The sequence below is a fragment of the Strix uralensis genome, chromosome 4 (assembly GCF_047716275.1).
Source record: "Strix uralensis isolate ZFMK-TIS-50842 chromosome 4, bStrUra1, whole genome shotgun sequence".
NCBI lineage: Eukaryota > Metazoa > Chordata > Aves > Strigiformes > Strigidae > Strix > Strix uralensis.
In genome coordinates this window covers 84,287,010-84,301,918 of record NC_133975.1, presented here as the reverse complement: position 1 = coordinate 84,301,918, position 14,909 = coordinate 84,287,010, and the positions used below count along the sequence as shown (strand labels likewise).

At 38.1% G+C, this 14,909-nt stretch overlaps 1 protein-coding gene across 11 annotated transcripts in view; it reads left to right on the top strand.

The window, feature by feature from the left end:
* Positions 1–14,359, top strand: part of PTPN13 (protein tyrosine phosphatase non-receptor type 13) — a 131,569-nt gene extending 117,210 nt beyond the window's left edge. For 6 of the 11 annotated variants that reach the window (XM_074867531.1, XM_074867535.1, XM_074867538.1 and 3 more), the window contains 13 exons: positions 513–583; positions 2,101–2,156; positions 2,838–2,994; positions 3,317–3,493; positions 4,991–5,094; positions 6,322–6,377; positions 7,409–7,512; positions 8,666–8,814; positions 9,387–9,477; positions 10,208–10,545; positions 11,086–11,301; positions 12,765–12,827; positions 13,520–14,359. In XM_074867531.1, the coding sequence (XP_074723632.1) occupies positions 513–583; positions 2,101–2,156; positions 2,838–2,994; positions 3,317–3,493; positions 4,991–5,094; positions 6,322–6,377; positions 7,409–7,512; positions 8,666–8,814; positions 9,387–9,477; positions 10,208–10,545; positions 11,086–11,301; positions 12,765–12,827; positions 13,520–13,597 (1,660 nt within the window). In that variant the 3' untranslated portion in view covers positions 13,598–14,359. Of the gene's footprint in view, positions 1–512; positions 584–2,100; positions 2,157–2,837; positions 2,995–3,316; positions 3,494–4,990; positions 5,095–6,321; positions 6,378–7,408; positions 7,513–8,648; positions 8,815–9,386; positions 9,478–10,207; positions 10,546–11,085; positions 11,302–12,764; positions 12,828–13,519 lie in introns of those variants that run through there. The other 5 variants (XM_074867536.1, XM_074867539.1, XM_074867537.1 and 2 more) reach the window with 4 other exon arrangements.
* Positions 14,360–14,909: the final 550 nt, after the last annotated feature.

Sequence of the window (14,909 nt, the reverse complement as noted above, 5' to 3'; positions counted from 1 at the left end):
GGTGAATATTAAAACCCTATGGCACAGATCCTCATGCGCCACTGTATTTTCACTGATCCCTGCTGCTTGTTTTATAGCCGTACAGCAGTCTAAAAAAACTCTCCAGATTGCTCTGTTGTAGTATTTCCTGGGACTGAAACATTTACTTCATTTCTGAAGTCTTCCAGCCGTGCTTGCCATTCTTTGCTTCCTCTCTCCCTTTCTCCTTCCCGCTCTGTTTTATCCCAGAAGGGGAAGGAGTTACAAAGTCCTGAGGCTGCAAGGTTGAATCTTTTTGTGAAATCTAGAAGGAAAATCCAGTTCTAACAAACTCTTCAGTGCTCCCTGAAGTAGGCACTAACCTAAATACCAGTGCTTAATCTCTCTCATTCAATATTTTAAGTATTCTGAAACTGTTGTAATAGAAAGCACGATTAGCAGTTTTACTGATAGTACATACTTACATCAATATCTGATAATTACCATGATTTATATTTTTTTAATAAAAATTTTGTAAACTTTTTTTTTCATAGAGATGGTCATGCAGTGCTTCCAAAATCCAAGAGCCCCAGTAGCTCAAATCTATGGCCAATGAAAACTAATGGTAAGATTTACTGGCTTACTTTTTGCAAGTAAAGTGCACATGTTTATAAAAATGAAGAAACTGATATGGGCCTTAAGATACCATCCTAGTCCAGTGGCTGCACTAGGACTCCACTTACTGAGATCAGCTGCAGCAGGTGTTCACTCAATCTTTCTTTTAAAATCTCCATGAAAAGAGATTCAACAATAGTCTCTTCATGATCCCATTTCTCTTGTAGTTTAGAAATTCTCTCTAATTTTATCAAGCCTAAAAAAAAAAAAAACCCTATTATCATCATCATAATTGTTATTAATAATAATAATGTTGTTGCTTCCTCTGACCAGACATAAAAATACTAATTTGTTACATTTGAAAGGGCTTCAGGTCTCCCATTGGTTTTCTCTTTTACAAGACCAAAGGAGCCTAAATCAATTTTATTGCTCCCCTCCAGTTAGTTTACATCTCACAGTGCACGGCGTTGGGTGAGGCACACCAGTGCCAAGCAGAGAGGAAGAATTATTTCCAGGTTTGTGTAGACAACATTCCTGTTAATACATCCCAAGTGAGATTAACTTCCTTTTTGCTAAATAGTCCTTGTTCACTCACTTAGATTCAGGATCCTTTACCACCTATATTTGCTTCTGCGCAGAGTAACTATTTATACAGTTATTTACCATGTTAAGCATTTGCTTTTTTCTTTGACATTTGGTACTTCACATTTCTTTCGATTCATCATAGTCTTGTTTTTCACACTTCCTTTAATATTTAGACTGAGTATTGTTCTTGCCTTCTGAAATTATTGCAGCTCTTACAGTTTAGTGTTTCTCGCATCTTTTCCAAATATGCTACTCATTTTGTTTCAAAAAACTTAGTCAAGGTATTCATTAGGAACAAGCCCTGTAACCAAATCTTGGAAGTCCCCACATAAAACTCCCTTCCTGTAGATGACTTGTCATACATAGATTCATGACAAGATATAAGGTTACCCTTAGCCTTCACTTATCATCTACAAGTTTCTTCGTTTGTAAAAGTGTAAATGTATTTGAAAATCCAGAACTTCACTATTAGCTAGGTATATAGCATCTACTGGTTCCACTATGTCTCATTTATTATACTAGTAATAAGATGTCTAGGATAGGCATGGTATCACTCTTTTCTTTACCAAGAAGGGAAAGGTACCTTTGAACAATGACTCAGATGTCAGATGATGGGGAAAGGGAATCATGCCCTATTTCCCAATGGTGCATGTTTCCTCTGTATGTTGTTAAGCTATTTATCCACATTTCTCTTGTATTAGCATTCATGCTTTCTGATCCCATTGAACGCAACATTCTAAAAGCCATTTTAAAGTATAGTCCATCAGATGGAAGTTTGGCAATGCCCAGTCATCAGGCAGGCAGAAACATGGGCAGAAATGTTATTCATTTCATAAAATAATACTAAATACCTTGGTTTTTTTATAAAAATAGTTGATGGGGGCTAGTTTAATTTCTATGAAAAAGTTGCTGTGAAGTTGGTTTTTTCCCATTTTTGTTTAGGCTGTGGTGATCCCTGTGATAAAACAGAAAAGACAACTGATGCTTATGAGCCCAAGGTAAATATTCCTTTATTGTGCCTATTATTATTAACCAAAGGATCTACTTTACACACATTTTTTTTTAAATAAATAAATCAAACAATCCATTAATGAAAGTATGCAAACCTTCTATTGTCAGTTGATGTGAATAAGCAGTGATTGTAATAAATATGTAAGTTGTTTTAATTGGTCTTCTCTTTGGGGCTGATTTATTGAAAGACAAATGGTTATATGAGAAGGATGCAAGGCTATGATCCAGAAAAGTCCATTCTGTTTACAGTTTCTGCAGATGCTTGCATGTTACATTTACTAGATGGTTTTCTTTCTTTTTCCCCCCTTTGTTTTTTCTGAGAAATGGTGTGTTGTGTGACCAAAGGTATTGAAGGTTATAATCTGTTAAATATTACTATGTGTTCTCTTGTGGTTGCTTCTTCATCACCGTGTGATTTTTTTTTTTTTATTTTATTTTATTTTTTCCTAGTTGCTTTAAAATTTGTTTATTTGCTCTTTTCAAGTGAAACTTCTAACACACTTAAAAGCTGTCCACCAATCACCCAACTATCCCATATGAGAATACAGATGAATAGGAGGTTTTATTTGTTGCGAAGTAGAGGGCTGAGCTTCTTAAGGGTTGCTTGCTGCTTCAACAAACTGACAGACTCTTCAAGAATTAATTTTTACTGTACTTCACTTTCTTAGATAAATGGCAATAGCATCCTAGGACCTTCTCAGACAAATACAGAAAACAATATCCATCACACAGAAGGCCTAATGAATCTCTCAGGATCAGGAGATGCACCTTCCCTTGGCTTTACCAATAAGATGTCAGATTTTTCTAAACACAGTGACACATCAGGTAAGAAGAGGTGAGATGGGGGATAGCATTATTCAGTTTTTAGTGTACAAGAGAATCAAGGCATTGTTGAATAGACTGAAATAAGTCAATGTTAGGCTGGCAATCAATTTTAGAAGATCATCTGCAAGTCATGTGCTCTGCTTTAGAGGAATTAGTTGATGTTGGAAGTAGATTTATGGAAACTGGATTTTGTGTTAGAGTGAAATGAAGGAAAGCCATGATAACAGCTAGAAATAATGCCATGGCATCTGGCCCTTCAATTTTTTTCCCCCACAACATCCTATATTGGGAAAACTTGTCATTTTATACTATTTCTCTTTAGAAACAGAGGTCCCAGATGATGAGTATTATGATGATGATGATCACAATGAAGTCGTCCAGTATCTGTTGGATGTTGTAGATGAGGAAGCCCAGAACCTTTTAAATAGTAATAACACAACTTCAGAGGCTCAGAGTCTTCTACATCTCAAGAAAGCTGCATCAGAAGATCACCTGCCAGGTAACATGAGCCACTAAAAAAGCATATAATTAACAGCAAAATACTTCTTGAAACAAGGTGCCAAGCAAGCAATTGATTTGGCAAGACAAGAGAGAGGAGGGTTGACACTGAATTGATGTGTGAACTGAAAGTTTCCCAAGTAGAACACAGTTGCTGATTCCAGTGAACTTCAGATGCAACTTAATAAGTCAAGTTCTGGTTTGATAAATCTGGGTTTTGCTTTAAGTAATCTGGGAAAGTGAATCCCATTCTGGAGTTGTCTCAAGTGGAATTCATGTTGTTTAGGTACCTGGTTCTGCAGGTACAGTCATGTTGAAATGCTGAAGTGTTTCAACGTTTCATTGATTGAAGATTGCACAACTTGGAAATGGGTTGAGATCTCTCAAAACCAAACAATTTGCCAACCCGCTTCATCTCTCCTAGAAAAACTATCTTTTTCAGTACCTGCTTTTGTCTGTACACCTTTCTTTTCCTTCATTCCATCTTCTCAGCTCCATTTGTTACTAACTGGAATTTGGCATAGGATTTGTAGTTCCTTTGTGGTGTCACACTCTGTATGTATGCTTCAAAAGGTCAAGCAAGATGCTTGCTGCTCCTGTAGAGGTTCATTCGAGAACTCAAGATATAACTTCCAAAATTATAATTATTTCAACTCCATTGCTGCTCTTCTTCAAGTTCATTGGGTTATTGTCGTTGGTCATTACATTAGAAATCAGGGAACACTGAGGTTCTGGATGTGCCAGACACTCTTTCAATTTATTATTTTTCTTACGGCGTAGAACTTGTGGAAATAACTTTACATGTCTTGTAAATGAAAACACCTTTGTCAGTAGTATCTGTAAATGGGGTGCAAACATTTATTTTTTGAATAGTGTATGATTATTCTATCACAAATTAGCTATCTAAGAGAACAAAGCATAGAGTTATTTTACTGTTTCTCCTGGCTGTGCCAGGACCTCAGCTGAGGAATATCACTGGAGCTCCGCTACTTCCAGTTTCTTGTAGCTAGCAGCTATGCAACTGAAGATTAATTGAATCCATAAGATACGACAGCAAGGAAATACCGTAGCAGACACATACAAGTCAGATTTTATTTGGCGCACCTTAACTAGGTCTTGTTAATAAAAAGAGCAAGTAGAGTCCTAGTTTAGACCTTCTGCTGGTCTAAATGTAACTGAATTGCAGAAACATTATTGACATGGGACTCTGATAACTTACTAAGTGCTAGCCCGTCCATCCATTGTGCTGTGGCACAGATACTCTGTTAGCTGTGCAAACAACCTCACGTGTAGTGACAGCTGTTCCAGTTAAAGAAGCCTGAAGTCTGATTGTTCTATACAGTAAGACCTCTTTTCCAACACACTGGTAGCAAAGGGACTTAAAATATGTTTCTTGGTTATTTTAGCACCTGTATTCCCTGTGTAGTGCCAGACAGGCATAACAGATTCACATCTGTGAGGTGACTCCTGGGCATCTTTTGGTGTGTTTATGCTGTAGCTCCTGATTTTCTTGTTCCAGTAGAGATGAATGGAAAACTGACGGAAGATAAGTCTGAAGACACAGATTGTGATGGGTCATCTTTACCTGAAGATTTTTCAGAGGTGGGATGGCAAGAAGCTGGCAGACATTTGTCTGCTGATTTTGTTTTCTCAGACACTCTTTCAATTTATTATTTTCCTTATTGGCATAGAACTTGTGGAGATAACTTTACATGTCTTGTAAATGAAAACATCTTTGTCAGTAGTAACTGTAAATGGTGTACAAACACTTATTTTTTTAATAGTGTATGATTATTCTTTCACAAATTAACTATATGAGAGAACAAAGCATAGAGCTATTTTACTGTTTCTCCTATAAAGCACAACAGCTTTTTTCAAAAAGGGTGATAATAAGCTATCTTGTTAGTGTTATTTCAGGCATTTAATCTAAAAGATTTCTGTGATTTCCTGCTCAGAGAAGGGAAGCAGTCACAATGAATGCTGTGTAGACTTAACTGTCCAAAATGTAAATTTGAGATTTCATTTTCTTCTCCTTTTTGCTAGGGTATATTCATTAACTTGAATAACTTCTGCATGTGGTTTACCCTATGTTATTGCATGTCCTGGTTTACATCAGTCACTAGATGCCCAGGTTCTGTCTCATATTTCAAATCAGCACCATTCTATCCAGCACATCCTGGCTGTTGCAGCTTTCTGTCCAGTTAGTAGAGCTGAGGGTCAAATCAGGAGTCTGGCTCTGTGTCAGTGCATGCTAGGAGATCTGCAACTAAAATTCTCTGACTATGGCAGTGGAAACTTGAAAGCTGGCCTAATAGGTATAAATGGTTTTGTAGAGTTTTTGAAAGGAGGATTGAAATGCCACCTTTTCTGCTGAGTCTTCATCATCTGTTGGGGAAGGTGTGTATAGGAGTACCTGTCATTCAGAGGTAAAGCCCTGTTCTGTTCTGTGTAGGAATGGTGGCTTGCCGGGAGGCAGAAGTTTTCACTGTCAAACTTGCTTGCCTTATAAAGGGGTTTTTAAGTATTAGAAACAAAAGAAGTCAAATGAGAAAATTTTGATGGTTCTACTGCTGCTGTGAGTCAGGAATGATTTTAAGATAGCTTTTTGGCCTTGTTACAGTAGACCCTCTTTCCGAGTGTTTAGTGCTCTTGTCCTCTGTTATTTTGGGTTAATGAGGTGTGTAAAAGAGGAAAGTCTTTCATTATGTGCTGCTTTGAACTTAGTACCCTTTAGAAACGTTCCATGTAATTGTTCAATGTTTAAAATTTACAGTGGGTGAGTGTTATAACTATGTCCTTTAATGTATTTTGAAATATTTCTTCCACTAGCCAACACATGTAAATGGTTGTGAAGACTATTGTGAAGTAAAAGCTACGCCAGAAAGGTAAGATTTCTTTTCTAGTGTTGCTAGAAAGCAAACCTGTGAATTCTGAAACTCTGAAGAGGGGTATGTTATAATAGAGGGTAAAACAAAACAAAACAAAAACCCAACACTCCCAAACCAAAACAAACCCAGTAAAACATCTGTGCAATGTCTTGTTGAATTGCTCTCTGTCTGGTCTTTTTATTTAAGAGGTTATAAATTGCCTGAATACTAGTCAGCTTTGTGGCTTACTATGTCCTAGTTGTATTTATTCCTTTGATACGTGTTTATAACAAGTAGCTGGGTTGTGTTCAGATGGCTCCAAATAACTTAATTTGCATTGTACTAACAATTTGGTACCTGCACGTGAAGAAAACAAACAGTGCTGTCTTCAGTTTGAATCTTTACAAGCTTCATTAATGTTACTACTTCTGGTTTTAGAGCATAGAAACTATTTTTTTTTTTTTTTTTTTTTTCTTAGAGCATAGAAACATACAGGTTTTTTAGAGCATAGAAACATATAGTTCCACTGGTCCATCTGTTCCCATTTGGGTGCTTGGGGCTTATTTTCTTTTTTACATGAAAAACTTACTAAGGATATGCCTGGCCAAGTTACTAGCTGTCCCTTTGAGCCAACTTGAATTTTTGAAATTCACAAGATCGTTTTTCTTTGTGAAATAACTTCAGTCCTTAGGCTAAGTGAAGCTTCGGTCAAAGTGTATATACTTCTTTTTATGTTTTGATTAAGTTTGTAGGAAGTTTTGGGTTGAGACTTGGCACAAGCTGCGACATTATGACCTGAAATACTTAATACATTTATCACCATCTTGAACAAAGCTAGAAAACTTGCAATTGAAAATAGATATTCTAGTGAATAGGTAGTAAATTATGTGAATGGTACAAATCTGCTATTGGATGTTATTTGACTGCTTAGCCTTTGAAAAGTAATGGCAGTGATAGTTATTACTAGATTCATGTCTTCCTGGCTCTTTGCAAATATGTTGATTATTTCGAGGTGTTCTTTCTTACTTCCATACTTTGTCCTCTGATAGATCTCTTCCACAACCTCCCTTGAGCCAAGGAGATGAAGATGAAATCACGTGGGGAAGTGATGAACTGCCGATTGAATCGGTCAGCCAGGAACATGTAAATAAAGGCAAGAACATTAACAAATAATCAGTGGAAAACTGAGGATTGTATTAAATAGACGAAATGTCAGAAGTGAATTTTAAAATGTCCTGGATGTGTTTTGAGGGTGTAATGACAGGTATAATGAGAAATCTAACAGCTCGGCAACCCACTGGAAAGGATCTTTACAGCTTTGTGTGATAAACGTGTGGGAGTTAATAGGAATGAGTATTGGCAACGTTGTGCCTGGAGCTGTAGGAGAGTTGAAACCAGCTGAGATGCTTTCTTTCATAGTATCTGTCTGACAAAAGCTGAAACAATATAGATGTTGGACTGTCATCAGATCAATATATTGTGTGCTTCATATGTCGGCTATTTCATGCTCAAATTAGGCAATATTTTTTCTTTATCTTGACTCTCATTCTTCCACTGCTGCTCAGTGTGGCAGAGTAGAACACTACTCAATTTGATGCATTTGGCAGAATCTAGTCTTTACTTTTTGAGATAGCATTAGAAGCATCAGTTCCTGAAATTCACATACAGCAGCCTTCTGTCTGCTTTCATTAAAAGAAAAAAGGATAATCCATGTAAACTTTTAGGCTAAGCCAGTAGATTTAGGACACTTTTAATGTTATACCAGAGACTCTTGGTTTATTTATTTTGTTGTGCTTCACACTGAAGGCCTGACAGAAAGCAGGCTTTATTGGAAAAAAAAAAAAAAGATGTGTCTATTTAACACATCTTGCAATTACCACTCGAAAGACATGTTGAGCATAAGTGCTAAAAATGATGTCACAGGCTGTGATGTTTAAGTGAAGAGTTCTGAATTCTTCCTTGTGTATGTTCATCAGTTTTGTAGGATACTGTGTGAAGAACTTAAATTTAAAATGCATTTGAAGTTTGTTTCAGTGTATTTATTGGCAAATACTTCCTTTCATTCCTGGATTCATCAAAGCTGATTTTGCATCATACTGGTTTTGTCAGTTAATTTGGTTTTGCCTGTCAGACAGAGAGAACATCTGTGTATTCTCTCTGGTGTTTGGAGGTGTTCTGGAGAAAACAGATAATACAGTGGTGAACAGCAACAAGGAAATCCAACATTGCACTACAGTTTAAGTTCCCCTAGTTTTAGCTATTCATTTATTTATTTATAAAGAGAAGCAGTCTTGTTCTTCTGCTAGATCTCCCTTTAGTGAAAAATGAAGAGATCTCTGCACTCCCTACTGTGAATGTGCTCCCTGGAGGCAAGTACTCAGGAGCCAAACTGAAGTCAGTGATCAGGATGTTGCGTGGATTGCTGGAACAGGGAGTCCCTTCTAAAGAGATTGAAGTGAGTAACTATTTGTCCTTTAAAGTCCTTTTTTCTACTATGAAACGGTTAGAAATAGAATACCGCAGCTCTATAAAGGGATGAAAAAATTTCTTTTACCAAGGACTTCTCTCCCTTCTCTCCCCATCCACTTCTCTGTGCTAGCTGCTGAGAGATAAGATTAGTTTGAAATGGGAATTGAGTTCAAAAGTGTGTTTACATCATTCTTACTTCTGGTAAATTACCAGGTGAATATGATGTTAACAGACATAGATAAGGTGAATAAAGGCTGTGAAATCTAGCTGCAGAACGTGAAAACAGCCTTTCCAAAATCTTAAGTCAACCATGTTACACGATCTCTTTTTTTGGAGAATGAGATAAAATATTTACTGGATATAGTTTTTTTATTTTGTTTCATTTTCTTAGATACGTGAAATTAGATTCCTTCTTGTGACTGAATTATTTTGCATATCTGTATTAGGATTTTATATTTTTTTAATCATTCTGTCTGTTAAAGACTTGGTTACATAACTACTCTTAACACTTGTTACCATTCAGTGCTTTCTAATGCTCAAGTAATTGCTTCTTTACAGAATCTTCAGGAGTTAAAACCTTTGGATCAGTGTTTGATTGGACAAGCAAAGGAGAATAGGAAAAAGAACAGATATAAAAACATACTTCCTTGTAAGTCCTCACTAATCTGAAGTTCATTGTTGATGCTTTGTCACCACCTGTATGGTCGCGTGAATTGGATCAGAACTGGAATGGTTTGAGTCCCAGTCCTAGTTCTGCTACTGAGTAGGGAAAAAAATAAAACTGCCACTCACTTTCTACACATTTAAAGCAAGCATTTATAAAGCAGTTCAAGAACGGTGAACAGTAGACTGCTGTAGTAGGTGGGGATGGGTGTTCACAGATTCTTCAGTTGTTACAGGAGATCCTGTGTCTTAAATGAGATATACATATGGAGCCAGACAAGATTTTTCCACTTTTACCCATGTAGAATTGGAAAAACAGACATTTATAGTATTGTCAGTAAATTTCCTGCAACAAAATTCTGTTCGTTAGGTGGGAGATGTGTGGAGAAGTGAGAACTGGCAAAGGTTAGTTGAGTGAGAAATGTTCAACCACAGTTTCAGAGGTTCTGCAGTTCAAATTGCGTATCCTATGTCTGCTGATTTAGATTTCTCCCCTTGCCATCTTTTTGTTTATTCAAAGAGTACTGATTAGTATCCTAAAGCAAGTATTGTAGTGATTTGTTGGTGTGGTGTTTTTTTTTTTTTTAAATAAGATCTGGAAGCATTTGTGGAAATAAGTACTATGTGAGTGCGTAAGGCTCAGCGTCTCTATTGTGTGATGGTCTAATTATGTACATGCATAACACTGTGGTATTTTTGTTGTGTGGGGATTGCAGATGACGCCACTAGGGTACCTCTTGGGATTGAAGGTGGATACATCAACGCCAGCTTCATTCGCATGCCAGTGGGGAATGAAGAGTTCGTTTACATTGCATGTCAAGGACCTCTTCCCACTACTGTAGCAGATTTCTGGCAAATGGTTTGGGAGCAAAACTGTACTGTGATTGCCATGATGACTCAGGAGGTTGAAGGAGAAAAGATAAAATGCCAGCGTTACTGGCCAGATGTACTCAATAAAACCACCATGATAAATGATAGACTACGGCTTGCTCTTGTAAGACTCCAGCAGTTGAAGGGATTTATCATTAGAGTGCTGGAGCTCGAAGAGATTCAGGTAAGTGAATCTAATTCTCCGTGCGGAAAATTTTTTTTTTCTGAGTGTTAGCATTTTTATCCTCATACTTCTGGCTTGCCTGCTTTCAATTGCAGTGTCTACATCAAGAAGTAACCTGGGGTGGTGCCTCAGTTACCCAGTTAACCTCTTTGCCCAGTGATCATTACTGGGCAACTCTTCTTCTTTGCAGCTTGTGCTACTCTGACCTTTATAGGAGAAGGCAGTTAGGCCAGGAGATTATGCTAATGAGACTCTAAATTTTGGCTCCCTAGGTGCCTTTGGCCACAGAAACATATGTAGGGATATGAAATTCACTAATAATTCAGTCTAGCTGCTTCCTTCCTCAGTCTGATCAGCTCAGTCTGCACAGTGAACCTTATACTACTCAGTTACTTTGTAGTTATTTTCAGTTTAGCTCATTGTTTCTCTTTGTTTTATTGGGCAAATCCCTCTCTTCTCAGACTGTTTCCTTTGGTAATTTACATTTTGTCTTTTTATTCTTCCCATGTGTTACATTTTGTTGTTGTTTTTAAACCCCAGACAGGTGAAGTACGACACATTTCCCATCTGAATTTCATCGCCTGGCCTGACCATGACACCCCTTCTCAACCAGACGACCTGCTTACTTTTATCTCCTACATGCGGCATGTCCACAAATCGGGACCCATCATAACTCACTGCAGTGCGGGCATTGGACGATCCGGGACCCTTATTTGTATAGATGTTGTTTTAGGGTTAATCAGCAGAGACCTCGATGTGAGTACCCCAGAGGATGGGCTAAGCTGTGCTTTTTGACTTGCAGGAAGTGTGTTCCACTGGGTCTATTAAATTGTTTAAAGAATATGCCATGCTTTTGAGAGTAGCATGCTGGCCATGTCTTAATGTAACATAAATCAGGGTGTAAAACAGCAGTACCTGTGAAATGTTTTTTTGTTGATGATCCCAGAGGTGGGGAGAGCTCTAACATCCACGGGTTCTTGAGCTAGCTCAGGGAGTCTTGTTACATTTGTTGACACCTCAGCAATTCAACATCATTAGATGCCGCTTGAGATGTTCTAGGGTGTGTTACAAGGCAGCAGACCTCTGGCATATGGCTTGGGAACAAGAGTGTGTTGCCATGATGACTTGGGCAATTGAAGGAGAAGTTAAAACACCTGCCTTACCTGGCTGGATAAACAACTATCATGTTAAAAGGCGTTAGGGTTGAGAGTTGTGGCACTTGGTTGGTCAGAGATCCATGAACTGTTGGAGGGCAGCTAGAAGCCAACCAGAGTATCTGTTTAGGCCACTGAATCAAAAACTCAGTGTACAAACATCTCTGCTGGAGATTTATTTATATTAAAATTTATTTATCACAGAATCATCTAGGTTGGAAGGGACCTTGAAGATCATCAAGTCCCACCGTTAACCTAGCACTGACAGTTCCCAACTACACCAGATCCCTCAGCGCTATGTCGACCCTACTCTTAAACACCTCCAGGGATGGGGACTCCACCCCTGCCCTGGGCAGCCCATTCCAACACCCAACAACCTGTTCTGGAAAGAAATACTTCCTAATATCTAGTCTAAACCTTCCCTGGTGCAGCTTGAGGCCATTACCTCTTGTCCTATCACTTATTGCTTGGTTAAAGAGGCTCATCCCCAGCTTTCTGCAACCTCCTTTCAGGTAGTTGTAGAGGGCGATGAGGTCTCCCCTAAATTATATTACAAAATTACCTTTTTCAACATAACCAGGGATATGCTTTCTAGGGGGGATCCACAGGAGGGTGCTAGCTTCCTTACGTTTATGTCCTTCAGTGGCCTGGTGTAGCAAATCTTTTTGTGAATTTGTAGAGAAGATTAACTAAGTCATGCTTAGCTCAGCAGGGTTTCTCAGCACCCGCTAAATGTCTAGAACTTTATAGACCTGGGGAAATAAAAAGCGTTTTGTTAGGTTGGACCAAGGGGCTCTATTTTCCGCACACTCAGTTCCCAATAAGAGTAAGCAAGAGAGCCTGTGCACAGCAAAAGAAAACAAGAGAAAGGTGTCTGGTGTAGAAGGGCCACATCCATATTGCCCAGGGCCGGCACGTGCTGGTTACCCACCAGACATGCATAGGCTATGGTGAATTGTTACTTGTTTGACTACTAATGTACCTAGTTGGATTCCTTGGTTTGATGTTGGGGTTGTTTGCACGTATGTCTCTTTTGAATGTTTAAATTGCTGTTTGCTTTGGTAGTTCGACATCTCAGACCTGGTGCGCACGATGCGTCTGCAGAGACATGGGATGGTTCAGACAGAGGTGAGAGGCTTCCCCAGGTGTACATGAGAAGGCTGCTGTGAATCACTGATACTACCAGAGATGTCTTGAAATCTCCTTTGGGGACATACTCAACCAGAAATTAAATGAATGTTTTAAGAATAATCTAGATCTAGAGCTAACTAACTTTACCTTAGAGATGGACATCACAAGGTCTTGTTAAAATCTGCACTTCTTCTTTGAATGTGAAGAAATTGTCAAATCATAGTTCCTAAAAAAAAGATATAAAACCAAACCACAAAACTATCAGCCCCTCGCACCCCAAAGCATGTATTAGATTCCACACCTGTATCACTGAGATTAAGATAAGAAGTTGCACTGTCATCTGAGTTCTGTATTAGTTAGCATCGATACAAGACCTTGAAATTCACTTGCTGTCTTCATTTCTACTTACGTAAAGTACTTACTCTGATTGAGGTGGTTTTGGTGTGAAAGGAGGATAAATGTCCCATATAAAAGTATATCTTTAGTGGCAGGGGAGTGCTTGTGTTTGTTTTAAGCTGAAGTTGCATATTTCTCCACTGTGAGTTTTTTGTTTTGTGGAGGGTTTTTTATTTAACTGTAGAAATAGTATTGAAATCAAGTGCTGTGCACCTGTGAAGTGCAGGTGAGAGTGAATTGCTTAGGTGGTGCAAGCATTTTTCACATGTTCTCTGATTTCCTTTCCTTTACAGGATCAGTACATTTTCTGCTATCAAGTTGTCCTTTATGTCCTGAATCATCTCCAACATGAAGAACAGAAAGGCAAATAAAGTACTGAAGCAGAAGTGCTTTTAATATAAGGAAGCGATGAGGTCTAGAGGCTCTCACATGTTTGTTTTAATTCTGCCAATAGTTTTCCAGTCCCTTTCTTCAGTTGCTCTCAAATGTCTCTTCTATAAGGTCTCTCCATCATTCCAAATAAGGTATATAGTTATAAGGAAAAGGGATAGCTCATACAATACCACTAATGTCTTCAGCCCCATGGACACATATTGTGAGATTTTTGTATAACAGTAAATAGTATTTAATAAAGCTGCATTTTTTGCAGCTTCCTTAATATGTGATAAAATACTGAAATAAAAATATTTTAATTAAAAAAAAAAGAAAAAATTAATCTTATAATACTTTCTGCAGTTCTGTAACTGTTTTGGGGTATTTGTTTCTTACGAGGTGGGGGAGTGGGAGGGATGAAGCAGTATTTTTATCCTGGCAAACTTCATTACAAAGACATTTTGTAGGGCTCTTTTAAAAGCTTGTTTATGGCACAGAAAATTTGCTCTTTTAGTACAGCTACAGCTATTTTATAGAGGGTATCTTGAAATCAGCATTTAAGCTTTAAGAGATGCCTGTTAGCATAAGGATAGTAGTGAATGTTTATGTAAGTATCACAGTTAATAATGTTTACTTGGTAGAGTTTCATGTATATATTTATATACTTTTACAAAAAAAAAGCTGAATTATCAGGTGTCTAACCTTATAACTGATTAGACATCTCCACTTTGTAAATAAAAAATACACCTAAAGTACACTGATCAGTGGGTCTGGGTATTTTTGTGTCCTTGTGACATTTTTCTTGGCCTTACATGCCACCCTTCATTGTGGTTGCTGCACTTCTTAAGAAATTTGTAACAAAAGATCTGTTCCACAGTTTAAATTTTCAGTGTCCTGTTCTTCAGTGTCCATTTGAAAAAATCTGCAGAACTGTGGGTTCCTTTCTGGAGTTTCCACACTGTGGTGCCAGGAAGAGGATATTTTCCTTCCCTCCTCATTTTTCAGCGTACCTGGGCATTGAGACCTGTATCATATTTTTTGGGCTATGTTTGCACTGGGGTGCTATGGCAGTGATCTGATAACCATGTAATCTGTTCTGCTTAAAGCAGCCAGGTTTGAGGTGGGAGGCGGGATACCGAGTTCTAAGTAGCGCAGTGGTTTAGTGATGTTGTAAACCATCAAAACTGTTCTGAGAGAAAATCTTCATTTTATGCTGTATGGGAACTTTGGACGATGAGTAACTGCCATCAGCCAGCACAGGGGCCCGTTTGAGGGTTTGAGCAGTATTCCTGTCCCAGCAGGCCTTACCAG